Here is a 19,160-nt window from a genome sequence, read left to right as displayed (position 1 = left end):
GGGTGTATTTATTGAATTCCAGGTATGAATGTTATTGTTTAGTTATACTGCTCCTCTTGCTCAGCAAATGCACCATTTTTGTCAGTTAATGCAAGACGTTCTCTGGTTGGACAAAAATGGAGAGTTGGGTTGATGATCTCCACCTCATCCAATCAGAAAATGGCTTTAATTAATTGAGAAAAATGCAAGGCACAGGACCCAGCAGCAACAACAGTGATTCTCTGCTTCCACACGTATTGCATATACAGTAGTCAGTATAAATTAGTACAACCCGACAGAATTGTCAGAAAACTTTTACTTTCCTTTCAACGTCAACATTTTCTATAGGACTCTATATTACAAAATACTTCCACAAATGCGGGGAATTGATTGCAAACAAGATTTGTTAATCTGCACACAAAAAAGTATTTTTCCTAACAAATTCATTCAAGACCATGTTGCAAAAATGAATACACCCCAATGACAGTCTTAGGAGCAAAGCTACATTTTAGACAACAAAACCTAATTAACAAGAATTCAACTACAGGTGAGTCTAATTATTGATTAAACAGGTGTCCAGCAGATAGTTGATTATAAAAGGGCGTTATTTAACAAAGAAAACCCCGCCCATTTCATGCTGTCAGCAATGGCACCACATGGAAGAGAAATGTCACAAGCCCTGAGAAAGAAAAAAAATTCTTTACACAAGAAAGGTGATGGCTACAAGAAAATCAGCAAAGCTTGACTTTTCAGTCAGAATACTGTAACAAAACTACAGATATAAAAATTTTACTTAGATGGAATTGCAACCATCTCACGGAGATGTCCAGGCTGTCCACGGAAGTTAACACCTTGACAGAAGTGTTTTCTGATGACAAGGGTTGAAGAAAATCACCATACAAGTTCACTGCAGTTAGCTAAAGAAGTAGAAAGTCAAACGGGGGGTGATTGTTTCCTATGAAACAATATGGCGTACACTGCAGAGGAATGGCATGCATGGGTGTCATCCATAAAGGAAGCCTCTCCTAAAGCCAATGCACAAAAAGCCCACCTAGAATTGGCCAGGGCCCATGCTGACAAAGAAGAAGACTACTGGGACTCTGTACTCTGGAGGGATGAGACCAAGATAATTGTTTTTGGAACTGATGGCTTCAAAGCTGTATGGCATAGCAAAGGTGAGGAGTACAAAGAAAAATGCATGGTGTCTACAGTGAAACATGGTGGTGACAGTGTCCTTCTGTGGGGCTGCATGAGTGCTGCTGGTGTTGAGGAGTTGCAGTTCATTGATGGTATCATGAATTCACATATGTACTCCTCTATAGTAATGCTACGATCACTCTGTTCCCTTGGTCGTTGTGCACTTTTTCAACATGACAAAACACACATCTAAGGCCACAGTTGCATCTCTGAAGAAGAACAGGGTGAAAGAGATTCAGTGGCCAAGTATTTCTCCTGGTCTGAACCCAATAGAAAACCTATAGGGAATTCTGGAGAGACAAGTTGAGCATCACTCTCCATCCAGCATTCAGGCTCTAAAAGAGATACTTCTTGAAGAATGGAAAAAGAAAGATGTTGCAATATGTCGCCAATATATTTATATAATCCTCCCCTGCTCAGAATGTCAACCTCTTAAATATAGCCGCTAACACCCTACCACATACCACAATAGACAATATTGAAATATAGTAACTTGGTGCTGCGCTAATAATTAATCCTTTGCAATAAAATAAGCAGAAAAATATCATAAAAAGAGCATATAAATCTCAAAAATAATTATAGAATAGAATACACATGAAAATAATATATAACCGTGGAACCCCCAAAGTACTAGATCTAGAGTGTAACCTACATGCACATTAAATAGGTGACAAATGGATATCAAATTATATATAAATAGATATATAGAATACACATGAATGTGCAAAATCATATATGATGGTGAAACCCCCAAAATATAGGTGTAACCTAAGTACACCCTAAATCGGTGATTTATAAGTGACAATCCTTAATAGGTGCCAAATGAGTGATAAAATAAAATCCCACCACTACTGTGCTAAATTGCACAAATGACTAGTGATGTAAAAAATATACCTACAGGTTTATTCTGTGCCAAACTGGTAATTGCCAAGAAAACTAACCAAAAAAACACTTCTAGTGAAAAAAAATAATAAAATTTTGAAAAAGTGGTTAATCGTAAAAAACCACAAAGCTAGTATAACACAACATAATCGAAAATGCAACATTATTTTGGATACGATGGATGGCATGAATGAAGCCATCTATTGTATACAACTGTCATGTGATCTGCTGTGATTGGTCACAGCAGGTCACATGGTACCGGCAACGGGGCCAGTACACAGATCTGTCATCGGCTGTGTCCGAGGTACACGGCCGGTGAAAGATCTCACTACAGCACGGCCCTGCGGGCATGCGCAATGCGTGTTATGGCGTCCACCCGTGGGGACGAGCTGTTGCCAGATGGCGGCCGGGCGGCAACTGGTTAATCTTGGGATATGCCCAGAAGGCATGGAACAATTCTGCATCTAACTGTCCACATTTCACGCAGCAGGAAGATAAGCTTAGATATGATCGATGTGGAGATATATAAGAATGGTGGAAAAACCGAAGCATCATCTCGCGGTACATTGTAGCTTTATTCCCCAAGAAAAACATAGTGATTTTAAAAGTGTGTCAACCTGAAGTTGGGGGAACGTCTTGGTCCATTTGGAAAGACCAGCTGTAATGGAGGTATAGTCCAACGGTTGTCAGAAAAAATTGTATAAGGTGGAGATAGCTTTTTCACTTTGGTCTGGATAGCCTAAAAGTGTATCCAAATAATTTGTTGAGTTCTTATGAGAACATTTTTTAATAGTAGAGACAATGTAGGATTTCACTTCTAGACAAGTATATGTTGCTTATTAAATATTTAGCATTCTGACAAACCAAGATCCCAGCCTGCCTCTGTACCTCCAATTCTTTGTGTCATATCATTCTTGGTAGACATTTTTTTTTTCTTTTCGAAACTACAACATGTATATAATTGCAATTCTGTACAGCCCATCACACAACTCCACATTCCTACCAAATACATAATAAATAATGAAATTATGTTTACAGTATACCACATATGTATGTAGTTTACGCTTTGGAAAAATTACTGTATATCCATTGTCACAAGATTGGGAAACACTAACATGAATGGCATCCACCACCATTAACAAAATGTGTGGCTTTAATTAATATATTCACTACTATAAAAAGAACCTGTTTGGGCAGATGTGGCCTGCTATGGCTAAGATTACATGCTGCCACTGTTTATCATTAACAATATTTTGGGTGTAGGCAAGCCATTTGTAATATACAGTGCCTTGAAAAAGTATTCATACCCCTTGAATGTTTCCACATTTTTGTCATGTTACAACCAAAAACAAATGTATTTTATTGGGATTTTATGTTATACGCCAAAACAAAGTGGCACATAATTGTGAAATGGAAGGAAAATGATTTACAATTTTTTTTACAAATAAAAATCTTAAAAGTGTGGTGTGCATTTGCATTCAGTCCACTTTACTCTGAAACCCCTAAATATAATCTAGTGGAAACAACTGCCTTCAGAAGTCACCTAATTAGTAAATAGAGTCCACCTGTGTGTAATTTAATCTCAGTATAAATACATCTGTTCAGTGAAGCCCTCAGAGGTTTGTTAGAGAACATTAGTGGACAAACAGCATCATGAAGGCCAAGGAACACACCAGACAGGTCAGGGATAAAGTTGTGGAGAAGTTTAAAGCAGGGTTAGGATATAAAAAAATATCCCAAGCTTTTAGCATCTCACAGAGTACTGTTCAAAACAATATCCAAAAATGGAAAAAGTATGGCACAACTGCAAACCTACCAAGGCATGGCTGTCCACCTAAACTGACAGGTCGGGAAAGGAGAGCTTTAATCAAAGAAGCAGCAAAGAGGCTCATGGGAACTCTGGAGGAGCTGCAGACATCCACAGACTCAGGTGGGAGAATCTGTTCACAGGACAAATATTAGGCATGCACTCCACAAATCTGGCCTTTATGGAAGAGTGGCAAGATGAAAGCCATTGATGATAGAAAGCCATAAGAAGTCCCTTTTGCAGTTTGCGAGAAGCCATTTGGGGTACATAGCAAACATGTGGAAGAAGGTGCTCTGGTCAGATGAGACCAAAATTGAACTTTTTGGCCTAAAATAAAATGCTATGTGTGGGGGAAAACGAAGACTGCACATCACCTTGTACACACCATCCCCACCGTGCAACATGGTGGTGGCAGCATCATGTTGTGGGGATGCTTTTCTTCAACAGGGATAGGGAAGCTGATCAGAATAATAGGAAGATGGATGGAGCCAAATACAGGGCAATCTTAGAAGAAAACCTGTTAGAGTCTGCACAAGACTTGAGACTGGGGCGGAGCTTCACCTTCAAGCAGGACAACGACCTGAAACATCCAGCCAGAGCTACAATGGAATGGTTCTGATCAAAGTATATTCATGTGGGGGGGGGAGCATGAGCATGGTGCTGTCAGGGTGCATGCAATAGGAGCTCCTGGAGCCAGACGATCATGAGACGAGAGAGAACCGGAGCTAATGTGGGCGCACCACCCTACCTCATGTTGTGTGTATCCCGTGTTTGGTGTGGAGCCCCTGAGTCGGTCTTGAGCTCTAAGTTGGTTCTGGAGGGAGAGGAGGTTCCGATCCCCGGGTGGAGTGGAGGCGGGTTCCAGCAAGAGACGGAGCAGTGAACCCTGGGAGAGGTCAGGTGACCTGCCGCAGAGGTGTCCTGGGACTTCTGGGAAACGGTGACTGAAGGAGCTGACTCGGAATGGACAGGTTCCCACAGAGGGTGACCCACTATCAGACCACCTTGGACCACCCAGGAGAGGGACTTAGAGCAGATGCAGTGTCCACATATTGAATGCTAGAGGCGACAGAGCAGAGAAATTGTGAATGCGGAGTGGAGGAGATGTATGAGATCCCGTGGGAAATGGTGAGTCCCAAAGGTCTATATAAATAGAAAACTATGGGGAGGAGGAGGAATAGATGCCGTGGGTGGTCATTGGCAAAGAATATCAGAAAAGGAAAGCAAACAAAGGGTCACCTGGTGGGTCCAGAAGAGGCAAGTAGAAAAAGGAAAAGAAAGTCCTGAGAGAGAAAATGTGAGGGATACACAATTGAGAGCATAGAACTACTATTATACCTCAGATAAGAAGATAAGAGCACCTGTAGTGGAATATAGATGTAGTTTTTGAAGCTGCGGATACCCCATCCTGTTCTGATCCTTAAAGATAGAAATATAACACAAGTAAATATGAAGAGCAGATCTTTAAAAGGAGGTGGGTCAAAAAAACCTCAAACAAGTTCAAGTACGATAAAGAAATACATGCCCCCACAAGAGAAAAGTCCAGGGGGTCAAACTCCCAAGAGACAGCAGGGAGCAAGCGGAAGATGAGAGATAATGCTGGAGATAAAACGAGACTGTCACTTGGAGTGCCCAGTCTGATTAACGTTAAGGAAGTTTTAAGTATGGAAAATGAATTGGATTCAGAAAAATTAGAAGACCAGGGAATTCGCTCACAAATGCCTACAAAAATGGAAATAGCGGAAATGTTCGCGAAACTAAAGCACTCTATAAAGAATGACATGGCTGCACTACATAAAGATCTGGGACAGATATTATCACGAGTGGAAGACACAGAGAAGAAATTGGATAAACACGCTCAAAAAATAAACTGGAAAGGAAAATGGAAAAATTATGGAAAGAGCAATGAAAATTATCATATAAGTTGGAGGATCAAGAGAACAGAGATAGAAGGAAAAACCTGAGGATTTGCGGTTTGCCAGAAATATCTCAAGGTTAAGATTTAATGGATATGATGAGGAAAGTGTTTAATCCAATACCAGATAGATCTGTAACTGATCAACTAAAAATTGACAGGGTACATAGAATTGGTCGCACCCATGGAGTGGCAAGGGAAACCACCAGAGATGTGATTGTGCGATTTCATTATTATGAAGACAAAGCAAATATATGGAAAAAGATGAGAGGGATTCCAGTAATAAAACATGGAGAAACGAGTCTACAAATTTTTGCAGATGTAGCACCTGAAACACAGGCTAGAAAAAGATCCCTGAACCATTACTGGAGCAGATGTGTAAAGAAAAGGTGTGTAAAGAAAAGGTGCGATACAGTTGGGGGTTTCCAGCATGTTTGATCAGATAGAAAGACAGACATTCCACTAGACTGAGGTTTGCAGAAGATTTACGGGACTTTTGTGAAAGATCAGATTTACAGATAATGGGCATTCCAGGGAGGGAGGGGAAGTAAGGACTCTTATGGAGTTCTGCTTGTTCCAGATTTTATATATCCGCACCTTTTTCAGTTTGAGTATCGATTGGTAAAGGATAAAGTATAAGGAATAAATGTGGTTATTTTTATGACCTATAATGTGAAAGGATTGAATACCCCGGTTAAAAGACAGAAGATTCTAAGAGAATTACATCAACGCTCTATTGAAGTACTATTTTTACAGGAGACACATCTCAAGATACAAATGTTATATACCAAATAAGGCATTTTAATTTTTGCATGGATCCCTGAATGGATACATCACGGGTGCAGATATCAATATCAATTGATGGATGCCTGGAGAATTAAACATCCAAGAGAAAGAGACTATACATTCTATTCTCCTGCACATGGGATGTATTCTAGATTGGATTAGATAATGGTTAGCACTTCCGCCTGGAAGTACTAGGGTTGTTGGTTTGAATCCCAGCCACAGCACCACCTGCCTGGAGTTTGCATGTTCTCCCTGTGCCTGCATGGGTTTCCTCTGGGTACTCCGGTTTCCTCCTACACTCCAAAAACATGCTGGTAGGTGAATTGGATCCTGTCTAAATTGGCCCTAGTATGTGTATGTATGAATGTAAGTTAGGAGCCTTAGATTGTACGCCCCTTGAGGGTTAGGGACTGATGTGAATGTACAATATATATATGTGTAAAGCGCTGCGTAAATTGACGGCACTATATAAGTACCTGAAATAAATAAAGTTAGAACATAGACTCTTGGAGTCTTTGGTTAAAGTTAATATAGAAGTTATATCAATATCAGACTATGCTCCTGTCACAATGAAGTTACAACTGGGAAAAGAGCAGAATAAGATAAATATGTGGAAATTAATTGAGACGCTCCTACAGGATCAGAAGATGGAAATAAGTATAAAAAATGAAATAGAGCAGTATTTTTTGTCAAATGAGATGGAAGGGGTTTTGGTAGCTACAATTTGGGAAGCTCACAAGGCATATATAAGGGGTATCTTGATTACTATAGGGGCGGAAAAAAAGAAAGAACGGATGAAGAAAATTAGGGTGTTAACAGAGGATTTATATGAATTAGAACAACTACACAAAAAGAAAACTGAAACTGATATACATCGGAAGATAATCCTAAAAAGAGATGAATTAAAGGATTTAATGGAACAGGAAATGAAGAAAATGTTTAACAGGGTGGCAAAGGAAAGATAGTTGGGGAATAGACCAGGAAAATATCTAATGAGAAGGCTAAGGAATAAGAAATCAATGAACTATATAGAGAAAATTACAGGTGAGAATGGGGAAATGGGATATTCAACAACTGATATCACTAATGTATTTCAAAATATTACAGCAGGTTATATGAGGTAAAACCGAAGGCTTTGAAAGAAGTGGAGGAAGAAAGAATTAGGAAAAGACAGATATACTGAAAGGAAGCTGGACTACCAAGATTGGGAGAAGAAAGATTAGTAGCCTTAGAAAAACCAATAATGCAAGAAGAAATCCAAGTAGAATTTAAAAATACTGCAGCAGGGAAAAGTCCTAGACCAGATGGCTATACTGTGAGATATTATAAGAAATTTAAAGAACAATTTTATATATATGGAAATGGAATGGAAATAAGGGAGGAGTCACTGCAGGCATATATATTACAATTATACCAAAAGAGGGGAAAGATCTGTCCCAATGTGCTAGTTATAGACCCTTATTATTAAATATTGATACGAAATTATACGCAAAGGTCTTCGCGACTAGAATGAAAGATCTAACGCCAGAGTGGATACATCTAGATCAAGTGGGGTTCATCCCAGGAAGGGAAGGAAAGAACAATGGGTTAAGATCATTGCTCCTTCTGCAAAAAAGTAAGAGAGAGAAGTCTCCTGTATTATTTATGTCGATTGATCCTGAAAAAGGTTTTGACAGGGTAGATTGGGGATTTATGATGGATACACTGGAGGCACTGAGATTAGGACCTAAAATGAGTTTGAGGATAAAAAAGTTGTATGGCCACCCCTCAGCAGCTGTAAAGGTTAATGGTTTGCTGTCACAGTTTTTTTTAAATGCATAATAAAATAAGGCACGGATATCCGCTCTCTCATTTGTTATTTGTTTTATCTCTAGAGCTGTTATTAGCGACTGTACGGAATAGTGGAGATGCAAAAGGAATTCAGATAGGAGGTGTGGAACATAAAGTCACAGCGTTCGCTGACAACATGTTATTCTATATTGTAAATCCTAGGTTGACATTACCTAATTTAATGAGAATATTAAAACATTAGTGAGAATTATCAAATGTAAAAATGAATCTTTCAAAGTCAGAGATTCTAAATATTTATGTTCCATTGAGAGAGAATAAAGCCTTGCAGAAAGACTTTCCTTACACATGGAGGGAGAAAGAATTAGACTATCTAGGAATAAAATTAACTCTGTCTCTTAAGAACCTGTACTAGGTAAACTACATTACATTAATAAATGAGATAAGAGACGATCTGAGGAGATTATCAATAGGATCAGTTTCCTGGATCAGATGAATAAATATGATAAAGATGGTAATAGTACCAAAAATTCTATATAAATTTCAAATGCTTCCAATATATTTACCGGGGACATATTTTGAGATTATAAAAAAATTATACTCAGGTATATATGGGTAAATGAAAAACAATGAGTAAAATATGAAGTCCTGTCCAAAGATAAAGTAAATGGGGGCCTAAATGTGACATATTTAAAGAGATATTACTATTCTGTATTAATATCACGAATAGTAGATTGGAAATATAATACATAAGGGAAAAGTTGGGTTAAAATGGAAAAGACACTAAGTGAGACACAGTTAGAAAGGATTATTTGGTTACCACAACAGTTTCATATGTTTGCTGAACACACAAGCATTTTAACACGGCATGTATTTAGAATATAGGATGTAATAAATAAGAAAATGAGATGGGAATATAATTCACTGTTAATACCATTGGTGGGAACAAATTATTTCCCACCGGGGAAAGATAATATTTTTGGTAAGTGGTAGCTGCAGGCAAAGCGACGTACCCATACGTCACTTTGCTGTTCCGGGTTTAGAGTGTGCATGCGCACGCCCCCTGCTGACATTCGTAGTAGGAGGTGTATGTCAGCAGGTCTCTGCCAGTGATTTTGACCAGGACTCTGCCGAACTCCTACAGCGAATGGAGATGCAGAGCTGTGCCTGTATTTGTAAATACAGGCGCAGGATCTAGCTGGTTCGCCTCTCCCTGGAATCATTTGAGTGAGAAAAAGCAGCACACTGCACCCACACACATTAGATAGCGACATTTTAACCCCTTGATTGCCATATTTAACCCTGTGATTGCCCCCCGGCCACTGCCATTAGTACAGTGACAGTGTACAGTATTTCTCACTGATCACTATATTAGTACCACTAGCGACATCAGATAGCGCCAGGGTCAGATAGCGTCCTTCCCTTCGCTGCCAGCACTAGCGTTTAGCCCCAGCGCTTCCCCTCACCCCTAACAAGAAGTGCAGTGTCAGTATAATTTCTGATCACTGTCACCTGTAATACATTGCACACAAAACCGCAGTGTTCACAGAATCAAGCCTGATCTCTGTTAGCACTTGCCAGTAAATTTTTTTGTAGCGGTTCAAGCAGTCCCTGACAGCCAGCTGCTCTTTTTCCCGTGAGTCGCACTAGGTACCTGTAAATATAGAGTCCAAAATGTCCAACGAAAGGTACACTAGTGAAGAGGCCTACAGAATTCTGAGCATGTCAGGTGAGAGTGAAGGGGAAGACTCCCTGACACAATCAGCCTCAGAATACGAACCTGTAGACAGCAGCGGCACCCTGACAGGTAGCTCGTACCAGAAGAGAAGAGGTCCCTGTTAAAATCAGGTGTACCCGACCGCATGAAGCTGAAGTGCTAGGATCGCGTGACTTGTCTCATATGCAGCAGAGTGCCAGTAATAGTGTCGCACAACCTTTTGGTGAACTGGCGAGCACCAGCGGCCTAGTATATCCTGGTCTTTTCTATACCAGCCCTGCAGTATCACTTGGTGACGTGTCCTGCAGCCACCAAGAATTCACACACAGGTCCATAGACACCCTAGTGTCCTTCTGGACGTGCTTGCAAATCCTGATTGGCAGCCCACAGATTCTGCAGCACCAGTACTTCCCCCATTCACTGCCCAATCCAGAATTCAGGTGGAAACAGCAAATTTAACTACTACCCTTGATTTTATGGAGCTGTTTTTCACAGAAGATTTGTACAAATTGATTGTGGGTCAAAGCAATTTATATGCTCAACAATATATCACTGTAAACCCAAAATCAAACCTTGCTAGACCATTCGTATGGAAACCCATTACGGTTTCTGAATTTAAAACTTTTTTGGGCCTAACTCTCAACATAGGCATTATAAAAAAAGAATGAGTTGCGATCATATTGGTCCACAGACCCAATTCATCATATGCCAGTGTTCTCTGCTGCCATGACCAGGCAAAGATATGAGACGATAATGCGCTTCATGCATTTCAGTGATAACACACTCGGTCATCCTTTGGGTGACCCTGAACATGACAGGCTCTGCAAAATTCGGCCCCTCAAACCACCTCACTGAGAAACTTGCAGATGTGTATACGCCCCAGCAAAACATCTGTATGTATGAGTCCCTCATTCACTTTACTGGCCGCCTTGCATTCAAACAGTACATCTTACCAGCAAGCGTGCCAGATATGGGGTCAAATTGTATAAGCTCTGTGAGAGGGCTGCACGCTATACGTACAAATTTTGGGTTTATGAGGGAAGAGACAGCGAAGCAGAGCCCCCCGACTGCCCAGACTACATGGGGAGCAGTGGCAAGATAGTTTAGGACTTGGTGTCGTCTTTGTTCCGTAAGGGGTACCACTTATACGTGGACAATTTGTATACAAGCATGCCACTGTTTAGACATTTGTACAATCTTGGAATTGGCTCATGTGGCACCCTGCGACCTAATCACCAGGGCTTCCCCCAACAGCTTGTAAATACCTGACTTAGAAAGGAGGAGAAAGCCTGCTTGAAGAACGATGAACAGCTTGCAGTGAAGTGAAAGGACAAACGGGATGTTTTCATCCTGTCTTCCATTCTCGCAGACACGACAGTCCAAATTAACACGGTATCTGGCGTTGTTGAGAAACCCCTCTGTGTCTGTGTCCACAACTATAACATTAACATGGGAGGGGTGCACCAAATGATAAATCCGTACCTAGTTTCCCAGAAAGCTTGACACTGGTACAAAAAGGTGTCTATTTATTTATTTCAATTGGCTATATAGAACGCTTTTTTAATCTACAAAGCAACTGGACGAAGTGGATCCTTCCTAAAATTCCAGGAAGAGATCATCACGGCCCTTTCGTATCCAGAAGGTGCTGTGGCCCAATCCTCAAATCCAGATGCAGTTAGCCGACTGCATGAGAGGCATTTTCTGGATGTCCTCTCTGGAACTCCAACCCAAAGGTCACCCCAAAGATGCTGTGCTTGTAGCAGATACGGAATAAGAAGCGACACCTTTTTTTCTCTCTTGTCCTGGCCAACCTAGTCTCTGCCTCAAGGACTGCTTCCGTCACTACCATACACTAATGGAGTATTAGTATAGGGTACAGCATGGCACAGTTCAGGGCACATAATTACACAGGGTCTCGATAGTAAACAGGAAACTGGCTATCACATTTTGAGAGACCCTACAATCTGTTTTAAAAAGTTAAAGTTTAAAAAAAAATTTAAAAAATAAATAAAAAGTAAAAAGTTCAAGTCCAAAAAAAATAAAAAATTTTATAAACCAAAAATAGTTATAGTTTTTTTGGATGTTGTTACTGTTCTACTGTTACAATTTTACAGTTTTATTGTTACTGTTTTATTGTTAACCATTGCGGTTTTCTTTGCAGGAATGTCATTCAGCTGCAGCATCAACCTGTTTATTCTGACAGCAACAGGAACTTGCTCTCAGAACATACATAAGTCAGAGTGGGCAGCGCTGTTAGATGAGATTTTTCATCCGCAGTTAAAAAAAAAAGAGCATATATGCTGAAGCATGGGGGCCTGGGGTAGCTAGTGGGTGGGTGGCCCCCATGCTTCGGCATATATATGTTATAATATTTTTGGCATGTGTGCCCACCATTAGAAGTGGGTGGATGCAGGATGGTATATTTTAATGGTGGGCATACCACACACTTTTTCTGGTAGAGATTCCTTCTCTTTTTTTCATTCAGCCCACAGGCTGCATAAAAAAAACATAGTATATACACCCAACAAGGACCAGCGACGTACTGGTATATCACTGGACTTTGAGTGGTTATACCAGGATGATGCCTGCAGCTGCAGGCATCATCCTGGTATAGTTTTTTTTAGCCGGTGATTGGCTTTAATGTAAAAGCAATCCTAGTGGCTAATTAGCTGCAGGATTGCTTTTACAAGCAGCGGGAGAAGATGCTCCCCTCCCCCAATGCCTTCCACGGCCTCCTAGTCCCGTGCTATTGGGGGAACTTGAGAATGCAGCCAGTGTTTCTGCCAGATGACCATAGAGCTGTTTGGAGACCGGAATGGTGCCAATCATCTCTATAGTGTACGAAATCGGAAGCTACAAGCATTTCATCACTTCAGTTTCGCAGGAAATAAACAGCGTCATTTGTAAATTGGGAAAGCATCTGATCACACTGATCTTGGTGAGATTAGATAATGTAAGGGCAGAGGAGATATCTAGAGTCTGATAGACTCCAGATTCCTCAAAAAAGAATATATGACAATGCCCATTGAAGTTATAGGGGATATTTGCATTCCCTGTGATAGCATTAAAAGCGATAAAAAAAAAAAAAAAAGGGACAGTGTAAAAATAATTTAAAAAAATCAAATTAACTAGAAAAAAAACCCTCGCCCTCCCCCCCACCCCCCACCACCAATAATTTTCCATTATGGAAAAAGGGATAATATGTTTTTTTCAAGAATTAAAAAATAAAAAGGATTTGTATTTTTATATTAGATGAGTGGCAATATTTTCAATTAAGACATTTTGTTACAGCACTTCCACAGCCACCAAGATCAGTGGAAGACCCATATCAATTCCAACAAATGCCAATTTCAGGCATAATAAGAAAACAAGGTACTGCCTGTATTTATAAGATTCTTACTGCAATATCAGGACCCTCTTCTCCACCATTTTTGGAGAAGTGGGAAAAGGAGTTTGGAACACAATTGAATGAACATCAAAAAAAGAAAATATTTAAATTAGCACATGGTGCTGTAGATATGACTACAATAGAAATGAACTATAAATGCAAACATAAAAGAAATAAGTGAGCGCTAAAAGTCACTATAGCAGCTAGGACACCAAAAGGCACCAATCAACCTCCAAAAAGATCATACACCCTGTTCCAAATTATTATGCAAATTCTATTTAAGTGTCACAAAGATGAAATATTTTGTTTTTCAGTGTAACTGATGGATGGCATTGTGTGTCAGGGCTCTTTTGATCACTGTAGACAATCTCGGACACCTGTGATAATTGGATTGGCCGGTGAGCCCAATTGAAGGTAAAACTACTAAAGGACGGCGTTCCACATTATTTAGCAGAGCGCCATTTTCAAGCAATATGGGGAAGAAAAAGGATCTCTCTGCTGCCGAAAAGAGTGGAATAGTTCGATGCCTTGGACGAGGTATGAAAACATTCGATATTTCACGAAAACGTAAGCGTGATCATCGCACTATGAAGAGATTTGTGGCGGATTCAGAGCACAGACGGGTTGGTGCAGATAAAGGCACATTGAGGAAGATTTCTGCCAGATCCATGCATCGGATCAAGAGAGCAGCTGCTAAAATCCCATTACATAGCAGCAAACAGATATTTGAAGCTGCTGGTGCCTCTGGAGTCCCACGGACATCAAGGTGTAGAGTCCTCCAGAGTCCTGCAACTGTGCAGAAACCTTCTATTCGGCCACCACTAACCAATGCTCACAAGCAGAAACGGCTGCATTGGGCAGAAAAATACATGAAGACTAATTTTCAAACAGTCCTGTTCACTGATGAGTGCCGTGCAACCCTGGATGGTCCAGATGGATGGAGTAGTGGATGGTTGGTGGACAGCCACCCTGTTCCAACAAGGCTGCAACGTCAGCAAGGCAGTGGTGGAGTCATGTTTTGTGCCGGAATCATGGGAACAGAGCTAGTCGGCCCTTTTAGGGTCCTCGAAGGTGTAAAGATGACCTCTGCAAAGTATGTGGAGTTTATGATTGACCACTTTCTTCCCTGGTACAGAAGGAAGAACTATGCTTTCCGTAATAAAATCATCTTCATGCATGACAATGCACCATCTCATGCTGCAAAGAATACCTCTGCATCAATGGCTGCTATGGGGATAAAAGGAGAGAAAGTCATGGTGTGGCCTCCATCCTCCCCTGACCTCAATCCTATGGAGAACCTTTGGAGCATCCTCAAGCAAAAGATTTATGAGGGTGGGAGGCAATTTACATCCAAACAGCAGCTCTGGGAGGCTATTCTGACATCTTGCAAACAAATTCAAGCAGAAACTGTCCAAAAACTCACAAGTTCAATGGATGCAAGACTTGTGATCTGCTATCAGATAAGGGCTCCTATGTTACAATGTAACGTGACCGCTTCAAATGTTTACAAAGTTACAATGTTGTTAAAAGTTTGATTGAAATAGCTTTTGATTTCAGTAAATTTGCTGCAAACACAACAAATGACAATTTTCAGTTCTTTACAACCTAGAAAGTGTTTGGAAACTTCCTGTGCGGAATAATCCGGAACAAAAATCCTGTTATCATTAGGAGGTTTGTTCAATAAAATGTGAATTGTCCTCTTCATAGCTGATAACCTGAGAATTCTGCCGACTGTTATTTACATCAATTATTGAGGGAAATGAGAAAAAAAACATTTGCATAATAATTTGGAACACGGTGTATATACTTTATATATACTTCAAACCTACATTAGAAAATGAAAGCTGGTATATTATTGGTTGCTAAGAGTAAAACTTTCATTTTACTTTTCTCACATTTTATTCATCAACTTCAGAATGCTTTAGGTATAATATTCATATGAAGTATTAGTATAGTCATATTTTCATCATTTTAGATCAGCAAATCCGCTGTAATAATATATACACATTTCACCACATTTGTTTATAATCAAACTGCTTTTTCTGTGGTAACTACTTGAAACAGTAACCAAATACAGCCTAAAATAACAAGGACTGATACTATAAACAGTTGAAATGAAAGTATGAATACCTTCTTATTTCTATTCACACTGAGAAAATAAAGGCTTTCAGTTCCTACAAAAGGAGGTCCCCATGACCTTGTATCATCTCCAGAACCTACAGAAAAAAATACAGAAATAAAAAAATAACATTTTTATAAAAAGCATTTGATTTTACTTTTTTACGCTTTTCCACTCAAGAATTTTACAGTATAAATGAAGGGAATTTCCAGACCAACTGATACTCCCATCTGTTAAGGGCCCCTATGCATACAAATGCTGCCCATAGATGGATCGAAATTTGGACAGTTCAGCAGGGACCAGCCAAATTTCAGTCCACCTATGGCCACTTCTGTTGAAGAGGAGTCAATCTAGTGACTGACTCCTCTTGAACAGGATTACTGAGAAATTTGTGTTCAATCAGCGCATGCAGCCAATCTTCTGAAACGTTGATCAGTGTATTCTGACAGCGGGGCAGACTCCTCTATCCACCTCAAATGTGCGGATGGGGGAGTCCATTTGTGCTTTTCTCTTTTTTGACCAGCCTAGTGGCTGATCAAAAACAAAAATGAAAAAAGATCCATCACTGGCCAGCTTTACACTAAGGCTGGCTATACAAAGCATAATTTTTTTGTTCAGCCCCACAGGCTGAATGAGATAAATTAGTTGATTCCTCCATCTATGCTAAACAGCATTAATGGAGGAATCTCCACTGCCAGCTATTGTATTCAGACAGCTGTGATACTCGTGGCTGTCTGATTACAATGGCGCTGCAGAACAGTGACTGCATCTGATTGAATTGACACTCAGCTTCATAAGCCATGTTTAAATGGACTTTTATCAAGCCAGGTGGAGCTTGCAAGGCTTTCCCAGCTCGAAATTCATCTGAATCAGCAGAAATTTGTGAAAATTTAAGCCATCTATTGCTAAATTTAGAGCTCATTCAGACAACTGTGGTGCCTTAGTGCACATGCGTTATGCCATGCAGTAATGTGCATTGCTTGAAAGCAGTATATTCATTTAATTGGGCTGCCTATTAACCACATGCTGCCCAGCCACTGTAGAAATACGTTGGCAGGGCGGCATGGCTGGGCAAAACCACGTTTTAAAACGTATGTTTGCAAAACAGGTAGGGGGCATGCGCGAGGCGCGCCAGCGCCATACCTGTCCCGCCGATCACGGCTGCGGATGTCAGTCGCCGGGTCACAGCCGGTCGTTACCGGTTGTGTCCCGCCGATTAGAGGCAATCACTGACAGAGAGCAGGGCTGCAGTAGCTGTGCTTTCTGTCTTTTCCCTGTCAGCTCCTGACATGCTGTGTCGGAGAGAAGAGTTTATCTCTCCCGATCAGCGTGTCCCCGTGCAGTACACACCCCGCCCCCTAGTAAAACACTCCCCTCACACAGTTAACCCTTTTAGTAAATAAAAAAGTTAACCCCATTCTCCCCAGTGCCATTAGTACAGTGTCAGTGTGTTTTTTTTGCACTGATCACTGTATTGGTGCCACTGGGGATGTCAGTGACCCCAAGTCAGTTCCCCCCCCAGTGTCAGAATGTCCGCCGCAGTTCCACTATAAGTCGCTGATCGCCGCCATAAGTCACTGATCGCCGCCATTATTAGTATAAAAAAAATTAAAAATCCGAGTATCTTTCCTGCCATTTATAAACGCTATAACTTTCACGTAAACCAAATAATTTACACGTATTGGGTTTTTTTTTAGCAAAGACATGTCGCAGAATGCATTTTGGCCACAATTTATGACTAAATTTGATTTTTACATTTTTTTTACTGGACATGTTTTATAAAAAGTCCAAAATATACAGTCAGGTCCATAAATATTGGGACATGGACACAATTCTAACATTTTTGGCTCTATACACCACAATGGATTTGAAATGAAACAAACAAGATGTGCTTTAACTGCAGACTGTCAGCTTTAATTTGAGGGTATTTACATCCAAATCAGGTGAACGGTGTAGGAATGACAACAGTTTGCATATGTGCCTCCCACTTGTTAAGGGACCAAAAGTAATGGGACAGAATAATAATCATAAATCAAACTTTCACTTTTTAATACTTGGTTGCAAATCCTTTGCAGTCAATGACAGCCTGAAGTGTGGAACGCATAGACATCAGCAGACGCTGGGTGTCATCCCTGGTGATGCTCTGCCAGGCCTTTACTGCAACTGTCTTCAGTTCCTGCTTGTTCTTGGGGCATTTTCCCTTCAGTTTTGTCTTCAGCAAGTGAAATGCTCAATCGGATTCAGGTCAGGTGATGGACTTGGCCATTGCAGAACATTCCACTTCTTTCCCTTAAAAAACTCTTTGGTTGCTTTTGCAGTCTGCTTTGGGTCATTGTCCATCTGCACTGTGAAGCGTCCAATGAGTTGTGAAGCATTTGGCTGAATATGAGCCGATAATATTCCCGAAACACTTCACAATTCATCCGGCTGCTTCTGTCAGCAGTCACATCATCAATAAATACAGGAGAAGCAGTTCCATTGGCAGCCATACATGCCCACGCCATGACACTACCACCACCATGATCACTGATGAGGTGGTATGCTGAGGACCATGAGCAGTTCCTTCTCCATACTCTTCTCTTCCCATCACTCTGGTACAAGTTGATGTCGGTCTCATCTCTCCATAGGATGTTGTTCCAGAACTGTGAAGGCTTTTTTACATGTCGTTTGGCAAACTCTAGTCTGGCCTTCCTGTTTTTGAGGCTCACCAATGGTTTCCATCTTGTGGTGAACCCTCTGTATTCACTCTGGTGAAGTCTTCTCTTGGTTGGTGACTTTGACACACATACACCTACCTCCTGGAGAGTGTTCTTGATCTGGCCAACTGTTGTGAAGGGTGTTTTCTTCACCAGGGAAAGAATTCTTAGCTCATCCAGCACAGTTGTTTTCCGTGGTCTTCCGGGTCTTTTGGTGTTGCTGAGCTCACCGGTGCGTTCCTTCTTTTTAAGAATGTTCCAAACAGTTGTTTTGGCCACGCCTAATGTTTTTGCTATCTCTCTGATGGGTTTGTTTTGTTTTTTTTCAGCCTAATGATGGCTTCACTGATAGTGACAGCTCTTTGGATCTCATCTTGAGAGTTGACAGCAACAGATTCCAAATGCAAATAGCACACTTGAAATTAACTCTGGACCTTTTATCTGCTCATTGTAATTGGGATAATGAGGGAATAACACACACCTGGCCATGGAACAGCTGAGAAGCCAACTGTCCCATTACTTTTGGTCCCTTAACGAGTGGGAGGCACATATGCAAACTGTTGTAATTCCTACACCGTTCACCTGATTTGGATGTAAATACCCTCAAATTAAAGCTGACAGTCTGCAGTTAAAGCACATCTTGTTAGTTTCATTTCAGATCCATTGTGGTGGTGTATAGAGCCAAAAATGTTAGAATTGTGTTGATGTCCCAATATTCATGGACCTGACTGTAGTTTTTTTTTCTCAAAATTGTCAGCCTTTTTTTTTTTATAGCCCAAAAAATAAAAACCGCAGAGGCGATCAAATACCACTGAAAGAAAGCTCTATTTGTGTGAAAAAAAAGGACATAAATTTCATTTATGTACCATATTGCATGACCGCGCAA

At 40.6% G+C, this 19,160-nt stretch overlaps 1 protein-coding gene across 2 annotated transcripts in view; it reads right to left on the bottom strand.

Annotated features, from left to right (window-relative positions):
• SUGCT (succinyl-CoA:glutarate-CoA transferase) overlaps window positions 1-19,160 on the bottom strand; it is a 1,130,146-nt gene that overhangs the window by 1,086,575 nt on the left and 24,411 nt on the right. For both annotated transcript variants that reach the window (XM_089681088.1, XM_089681087.1), the window contains exon 4: window positions 15,590-15,675. In XM_089681088.1, coding sequence (XP_089537214.1) covers window positions 15,590-15,675 — 86 coding nt within the window. The remainder of the gene's footprint in view (window positions 1-15,589; window positions 15,676-19,160) is intronic.

The sequence above is a fragment of the Staurois parvus genome, unplaced genomic scaffold (assembly GCF_062004578.1).
Source record: "Staurois parvus isolate SC_StPar_1 unplaced genomic scaffold, SC_StPar_1.0 ptg000259l, whole genome shotgun sequence".
Taxonomy (NCBI): Eukaryota; Metazoa; Chordata; class Amphibia; order Anura; family Ranidae; genus Staurois; species Staurois parvus.
The sequence above is the reverse complement of the archived record's forward strand: the minus strand, read 5'-3'. Positions and strand labels throughout refer to the sequence as shown.